This window comes from Pangasianodon hypophthalmus, chromosome 5, assembly GCF_027358585.1.
Source record: "Pangasianodon hypophthalmus isolate fPanHyp1 chromosome 5, fPanHyp1.pri, whole genome shotgun sequence".
NCBI classification, from domain to species: domain Eukaryota; kingdom Metazoa; phylum Chordata; class Actinopteri; order Siluriformes; family Pangasiidae; genus Pangasianodon; species Pangasianodon hypophthalmus.
Window position 1 is genome coordinate 10,549,497 of NC_069714.1, and position 8,906 is coordinate 10,558,402.

At 35.5% G+C, this 8,906-nt stretch overlaps 1 protein-coding gene across 1 annotated transcript; it reads left to right on the top strand.

Moving 5' to 3' along the window:
* The first annotated feature begins 4,266 nt into the window (after nt 1–4,266).
* On the top strand, nt 4,267–8,606 carry gpr183a (G protein-coupled receptor 183a). The gene is made up of 2 exons (XM_034304373.2): nt 4,267–4,405; nt 5,241–8,606. Exon 2 carries the CDS (start codon nt 5,264–5,266, stop codon nt 6,362–6,364), a length of 1,101 nt encoding a protein of 366 aa, XP_034160264.1. The 5' UTR covers nt 4,267–4,405; nt 5,241–5,263; the 3' UTR covers nt 6,365–8,606.
* The last annotated feature ends 300 nt before the right edge of the window (nt 8,607–8,906 follow it).

An 8,906-nucleotide genomic window follows, 5' to 3' on the forward strand; every position in this document is an offset into this window, starting at 1 on the left:
CTGTAAATGCCTGCTGTTTTGAAAGTTAAGGCCAAAGAAAAGGGCTTCACCATAAGCCTGAGTAACATATGATACAGCTTCTGGACCTGACACATATATGTCCATCTTATTATGTTTGTTTGCTAGGTCAAAAGTACATCAACTACTGGTCTGCTGGTGCAAAACTAAAGAAGCAAAATTTGGAAACAAATAAGGTTTTGGTTGGTTGATCATGTTTGAAATATTTAAAATTTCTGTAAAGTGGAAAGTTTCTGTAATTTTTCCCTTGATTCCTCCCTTTAAAACATCACTATTTATGTTTTTTCCATTATGCTCTTTACTATTATAATCAGAGTGGAAGATAAAAGATTCACATGTCAACACCATGTGGGAGTGAGTTAAAAAAAAAAAAAAAGATTTAGTTCCCCAAATATTATGGCTGGGCCTGCAGGGCACAAAAGCATTTGTTGTCTCATTTTTCAGTATGTAAGATGATAAGCTCTAATGTAAGATACAGTAAATAAAGTGGCTTAAATGACTGGAAAAAGCACATAAATATCAGTGAGTGATTGGTTGCTATACGTGTTTATGTTTTAGCACCAATTCGCCTGCCATGGTGAAGCTATCAGAACATGTTGCAAGGAGATGTAAAACAATGCATTCACACATCTTGAAAATCTTGCAGAAAGCTGTTAAAACCACTTAGAGTACCCTGTTCACACATACTCACAAACATATACACATACTTATACACGCAGCGACACATTCAACTATTTTCATCATAGAAATGATACTCAGATGCAGCCCTTTGAAGGTGTCTCGATATGAATATGCAGATATCTTATATCATAACGTGCAGATATATCCATTATATCTTAGTGGGTACCAAGGAATATCTGACATTTTTTTTATCTTGTCGGGAGATTTGTCTAGTCCCCATGATGGAACTAGACATGAGCACTGTTTTTTTTTTTTTTCTTAAGAAAAAACCCTAAAAGAGAAAGAAGGTTTCCTTTTGGTAAGTGAGGTTAAGGATAGGGTTAGAGTTAAGTGTAGGCATAGCATTATTATTGCTTTTTAGCAAGTCTTATTTATTATTATTTTTTAAATTATTATTATTATTTTGTTATTTTTAATTTGTTATTATTATTTTGTTATTTGTATATTATATAAATTAATTTAGTTTATTACTTGTTTATTTTAATTTAGATAGTCATCCTGTGTGTGCTTAATTATTTTACCCAGTTTGCCTTTTTGCTCTTTTTTTTTTTTTTTTTTGTTATCCTATTTGCTTAGTTCTGCCTTTGGAAAGCACTTTATGCATAATGTTTGAATAGTGCTATGCAAACTTTTTTTGAAATTATATTATTAGCTGCATTAATATGCAATATGCTAATGAAAAGTCTTTACAAGGACAGAAAGACAAACACACACACACACCCACCCACATTCAATAACGCTCATCATAGAAGTCATGCTCAGATGCAGCCCTTTGAAGGTGTCTCGATATGAATGTGTACAGACTGGAAAGCTACATCACTTAGGGATTAGACCTAAAGAAAAGCACCTTTTGAACAGGGACCAAATATCCTATGTTGAGTTGAATTCTTAGCTAAAAAAAAAAAAAAAAAAAAAACTCTACATCTTGGCATTTAACCCATAAAATATCCATTGTATAAAATACTATTATAGAAACAAAAGAATTTTGCTTCATTTCCCAGCATGTAATAAAGCCAGCTTCCTGTAACTACTTTCCTGAATCAGAACTTTGCCAACTATTATGCTCATTTACAAACACAGACACACAGATGCACAAACTATGAGATGTTTCCTCTAGTAGCAATAAAACCTTGAAATATGTACCAGAACACTTACTTGCTGCAGCACTAATTTGGATGTTTTCATTTATTTACTATTACAAAATTTCATATGCTTCATAATTTTATGATTACAGGTTGTTGTGGCCATGTTTTATCTAGAGTAATAGCTGTGCTAAGAATCTCTAGAGTGTCAATATTGACCAGTTAAAGGGTCCTTTTCTTACCATTTGATGTTACAAATGAAATGGCTGCCAGTAGTACTCTCATTTCAACATTTGCCGTGTTGGATTAATCACTTTGATACAGACCTCACCATATGGCTGTGTTGATAATGGCATACTATGCCTGCTGTTCCTCCTAAATCCCATCCAAAAGCAGTATGTAGTGCACAGGATGTGAGTCACATTAATATTCTCAGTGATTAGATGATTGAGAAGCCAGATTGTAGAAACTGGAAACAAATAAGGAGTAAAAGAGATCTGCTGGGAAATGGTAGGGGGAAAAAACAGCATGCCTCAAATACTTCTTAAGGTAGATCTGCAAAAACTAAGCATGCTTAGTCTTAGCTTTAATAGTTAGGCTTTAATATAGAATTTAGCCAAATTTAACAATCAGAGGTGGTTGTCTACTCTAGTAGATCAGTTTGTAATTTGAGATATTCTTCCTGTATGTTTCCTGTAAATGTTCATATTCATTAAATTATGACTGTCAGCTGAATAACTTTATTTATTATATCATTCTTAAAGCAATTTTTAATCATGTTTAATATATTTCATAAAAATTCATAAATTTCAAACTTTTCTTTAAATGAACACTTGTAGTGTTGCAAGTGCCTTTTTGGTACAACCTCTCTGCCCCCTGGCCAATGTTGCAATTTTATATATATATATATATATATATATATATATATATATATTCTTTATATTTGACATAATTGACTCATTCATCAAAGTCAATGTCAAAGTCAACTTTATTATCATTCTGGATATTGCACCATGAAATGAGGTTGTAAGCCCTCCAGTACTACATTACACACTTAAAATTAAAAAGACAATTCACAAACTCATTCAAGTAAGTGAAGACAAGAGTAAACAAAACTCAAACTTACAAACACAATGTAGAAACCTAAACACAATGTCTATGATTTGTTTAAGACTGTCATCATAATCTATAATATCTAAAAGTTCATCATAAAGTAAATGTTCCCTGACATTCAGAGCTTGTCCTGAGTATTGTGATTAAGGTGGTTCTGCACAGATTATTTGTTCACTGGCAACTGAAGTCTCCAGGGGCCCAAATCAGGTTAAATAAATAAATAAATAAATAAATAAATAAATAAATCGATAGATAAATAGATAAATAAATAAATTAGAGAATATAAACATTTAACTTGTTTAATTCAGTCACTGCCAGTAATAAGCATATAATTGCACGAAGATGTGCTAAAAACATTTTTTCATGAACCTTATTCTTTCTTTTTTTTCTTTGAAAACAGGATGGCATACACAGCACAAGAAAACATTTGATGTGGTTGAGAGAGCAAATCAACAGGTTTCGCCTGTAGGACAGCTAGAAATTTTTTTACAGCTGGCTCTTTCCGTTTCAGTCATAGGTTTCAGGTCAGAGGTGATGGGCTTAACCTAAATACACTTAAAGTTCAATAGTTATATGCGGGGAAACTAACTTGCCACAATAACCTCATTTTCTGATCAGCAGTGGTGAACATTGGATGGCTATATAGGCAGACTGGTACTGTAATATTAAATCAGTGCAGAAACTACTGCAGACGTACATTTCTTTTTTTTAATTAGGTAAATGTGATGTCCGGTTCACTTTGCCATTTTAGTCAAAAATACCAAGTCATAACAGGGTAGAGACAAAGCTATGTATAACCATCTTAATAGATCAGGAAGCTTTTTTTCATTCAATCTTTACATTATAATCTACATTTATAATGCTTTGTATTGCTGCCTAAGTAATTCCCATACTACGTAACTCCAGATGTGCTTAACAGCACACATAGTTTACACCATGGTCAAATACTCCTTCTCACTCTAGCTGGCTATAAGTGACTCATGAGTCATAATCACATGAGTATCACTGTGTTTTGGCGCCAATTCTTCTTTATCCAACATGTCTCACACACTACATCATTTCTTTGTTTGTTTTTCATATGTCAAGACACTGGTAATGCTTTATAAATAGTTTAGACTAACTGGTGATAAGATAATTTAAACACAACAAAAAACATACTTTTCTATTAGCTGATGATTGAAAACTAATTAGCCACACACGCACACACACACACAGAGAGAGAGAGAGAGAGAGAGAGAGAGAAAAAAAAAAAACTACACAGATTACAAATATCACACATATGCATGATGTGGAAAAATGATAACTTAAAAAAAAAAATGGGCAGGCCCACAAACAGGAAATTATGTCACCATAGTAACAGCACCACCCTGGAAAGAGAGTTCTCTTTTTCACTGATCATTTGCTCTGTAGAAACGTGGTCCAGGCATAGCCAGCCAAGACAACACCCATCACTGCAATGCCGACAGAAATAACACACACACGCTGACCACTTGTCAGGGCACAAAGTTTTGGTGAGTACACTTCTTACAGAAATATTAGCATTATATATTAATGTTTTATCCTATTATTATTATTATTATTATTATTATTATATAAAAAGCAGCATTGTAACAGGATAACACAAGAAATTAAATTAACTTTCCACAGCATAATTAATGAAAGCTAAATTTTGTTTAACTTATACTAACTCATGATACATTTTCTGATTCAGCATTTTTAACAATGTGGTTAGAATAAAATCCTAAACAAATCTGTATGAATCTATATGTATCACCTGCTTATATACACTCAAATTGATATGATTTGACACTCAGATTGATTCAATCAAATACAGTTCCTGAAGTTGAGTGTGGCTATAGTGACAGATTCCAATCTGAGAAATCTCTGACTGAGGTAATTGGCACAGCTGTTACACAAAATGTAGGGCAATATCAAGATCATTAAAAATGTCTTTACATGTATACAGATACAGTATATATTATGGAAGTATTATAGTCATTACACAAATGCATATACCATTCAGCCTCATGGATGTTGCTATATGGCAGCAACTGTTGTTTAACATAGATCTTACAGTTGGAGCAGATTTGGCTAATCACGCAAACAGACAGGAAACACATTTCATTTAACCTCATGTATACCGGAGTGCACTTGGTTGTATTATGACCACCACTCATTGTATGAATCAGAGATGAGTGATGAGGAACTGCTATTGTGTTGTAGACTTCCTTCAACTTCACCTTCTATAAAAAAATAAATGCCATCCAAATTCAGCTTCCCTTTACCATGTGTAAAAGTTGAGGTTGAGATCGTGAGTGTTGAAAAATGTTTTATTTTCTTCCACAGATCTGTTTCCACAAACGGACTTTATGGCTATGATGGCAACTCCAAACAGCAGCAGTATGGCTGTCTCCATTGCTGGCAACTGTACCAACTTATATGATCATCGTGGGTGGGCACATATTCTCTTGCCTGTGGTTTACACTTTCATCTTCATTGTGGGATTGTCAGGTAATGTTTTGGCTCTGCACGTCATCTGGCCTAATATGAAGAAGATCAACTCCACCACGGTGTACTCTGCCAACCTGGTGGCGTCTGACATCCTTTTCGCACTTGCCCTCCCTCTGCGAGTGACCTACTATGCGTTGGGATTCCACTGGCCGATGGGAGAGGGCCTCTGTAAGGCCACAGCTCTGCTGTTCTACATAAATATGTATGCTGGTGTGAACTTCATGACCTGCTTGAGCGTGGACCGCTTCATTGCCGTGGTGCTCCCACTGCGCTTCAGCTGTTTCCGTAAAGTTCACAACGTACGATACATCTGCATAGGCGTCTGGATGCTGGTGCTGGCCCAAACACTGCCACTCCTCTCCATGCCAATGACCCATGAGGAGCACGATGGCTACATCACATGCATGGAGTACCCCAACTTTGAGCAGGTTGATGGCTTGCCCTTTATGCTGATCGGCGCCGTGTTCCTGGGCTATGGCATTCCTCTGGTAACCATACTGGCCTGCTACTCAGCTCTATGCTCCAAACTTCGTGAGCTAGCCAAGACAAACCAGTTGACCGAGAAGTCAGGCCTCAGTCGCAAGGCCATTGGCGTGATCTGTTGCGTCATTCTGGTGTTTGTCGTTTGCTACAGCCCCTATCACATAGACCTGCTGCAGTACATGATCCGAAAACTGCAGTACCAGCCAGACTGTGGTCAACTGCATGCCTTTCAGATCTCCCTGCATATCACTGTCAGCTTTATGAACCTCAACTCCTGCCTGGACCCCTTCATCTACTTCTTCGCCTGTAAGGGCTACAAGAAGAAGGTACTGAAGCTGCTTAAGAGGCAAGTGAGCATGTCGTTATCCAGTATGGTTAAGACATCACCAGATGAATATTCCCGAGACATTGATAAAATCAACATGGGCAGCAGAGTCTATCAGAAGGAGAGGAGCAGCATGTTAATGGCTGACTGAAAGACATACAACTTCCGGACTAACTTCAAAATCAGTAGGATTATAATGGATGTAGGACCGTTATCAAATGATTCATACCAGACCAGAACAAAACACAATGCCTTGTCTGAAATTTTCAAGTATGTCATGTCATAGTTAAAGACTCAATGCAGTATAATTTACTGCTCTTTCTGACTCTTTAAATATTTCATATTTGTCAGCCTGGTCTGTCCTTTGTAATTAGTTTGTTTTCTATAATTCCTCTGAATAGCAGGTTTCATTAAATTGTTTAACACAGACATTTTGAACAACAGTACTTCAAAATTTTACACCTCAGAGAAAGCCACTATGTAAACTAAGAGTGCCACCTTCTGCCAGATATCCGCAATAGTTTTGAGTGATTCAGAAGCGAATGTGCTGGAGTGGGCGGCATTGTGGGGTAGCTTGCCACATCAGCTCCAGGGTTAAGTGGTTACTAAAGACGAATGATGAATGAATGAGCTGGAGTCCAAAACTATAGCATGTCAAACAATATGGAAGCAATTAGTAGCATTAAACCAAACAGAATATTTTGCTTTGCTTTTTAGCAATTAGGAATGTCATAGAAGACAACTTTATTTGCATCTTTGGAAAAGCATGAAAAACCTACGAGGCAGGTGAAGCTCTTTTCTGACACACAGTACTGTGCAAAAGTCTTAGACACATGCAAAGAAATGCTGTAGAGCAAAGATGCCTTCAAAAATAATGAAACTAAATGTATTAAATACATACTACTGAATAGTATTAAAAAAAATACTATAAAGAGCAGTAAACAGTAATAAATGAAACAAAGTCAATATTTGGTGTGACGATCCTTCGCTTTTATTAAAAAAAATTAGTAGTCTTAAAAAGTTAGTAGTAGTAGTATTAAAAAAATAGTAGTCTCAGGTACAGTGTGTGCAGTTTTATAAGAAAATGAGCTGTAAATGTTACTGAGCATCTTGCAGAAGCAGCCACAGCTCTTCTGGAGACTTTGACAGTCACACTTGCTTCTTATTTTTGCAGCAAAACCCAGCAGCCTTCATTATGCTTTTTTTTTTTTTGTCTGAAAAGTGTCTCTTATGTAATCTGCTGCTTTCTTTACTGCCATACAAACATTTTTCTGTAATATTTAATTTTGGGCTGCAAAACTAATGCTTGGAAAACTAAAATGCTTTTGTAATGAATCAGTAATGTAGAAGTCATAAAATAAAAATTTATAACAGAGTTTGTACTAAAAAAAATAGGGTGCCTAAGACTTTTGCACAGTACTGTATGTCTAAAAAAAAATCATGAAATATTCAGCTCAAGACAGCTAGTGAGATGATTACTTTCCTGATGAACCTGTAGACACAGTGTAACTTGAGTGAAATGCCTCAAGAGGGCAATATAACACATCTTAACACAGACGGTACTCATTGTTTACAATGCATTGACAAGTTACAGTGTCAGAAATGCAAAGTCTACAATGTAAGAGTGCAGACAATCAAACTGTTAGTACTTTACTTTAGAACCAAGCATTTATTGCTGTCCTGTAAATAATAATCTGAGAGTAGATTGACAAGATAATATTCAGTCATATTCAGAATATTCAGTCAGGGGAATTTTCTATTAAAAGTTAAAAAAAAAAAAAAAAAAAAAAAGTTGAATCAGTCTTATCTGTGATTACCAAAACTTCCCAGCTTTAAAAAATATCACCTGCAGGACTGATATATAATAGCATGAGCAATAAAACTACTGACAGTTACAGGAAATGAAAGTTAATGGCAGTTCCAGAGTTGAGAAAATGCCTCTCAGTTCAACAAAGGTTGGGTCAGACATGCAGACAAAACTACTTTCAATTCTGTGTGTACTGTGTCAGGTCTTACATGCCAACTATACGATGGGAAAGCATTCAGGAATGAGACTGACAAGCAAAACAAGAAAAAAAGAAAGAAATATGCTATTGATTATTCAACATTGTGAACAATTATAAATGATCATTATTTGTTTTTTCCAGGGTTCAGCTTTTGTACCTCTGCACAGACTATTATTGTGTGGGAATGTTTAATAAGCATGACTTTTGTTATTTTTGCCTAAAATATAACTGATGTTTATAACTATACTGTACAGTACACCAAAACAAGTTCTAAATGGCTTATATTAAACAAAGAGAGTGTTATATCGAGACCTGTGAATTATAAGATTCTATCTGACAATCCTGTGGTTTTAATATATTAAATATATACAAAGATTTGACACCCAATATGATAAACACAAATACAACTTTTTTAAGCTTTTCATGGTTTGGTGTAAAACCCATACACATATATACTCACTATATTAATATAGGCAAAGTTTTTTCCAATCTTCAGCTGTCTATTTTCAGTGAGCCTGTGCCTACTGTGAGTCTGATGTTGGCTGAAAGCAGTGAAACCCGCTGTGGTTTTCTGCTTTTGCAGCCCAGCTGCCTCAAGTTTTGACCTGTTGTGCATGTAAAAGTCCCAGGAGATCAGCAGTTTCCGAACTACTCAAACCAGCCCATCTGATACCAACAACCAAGCCA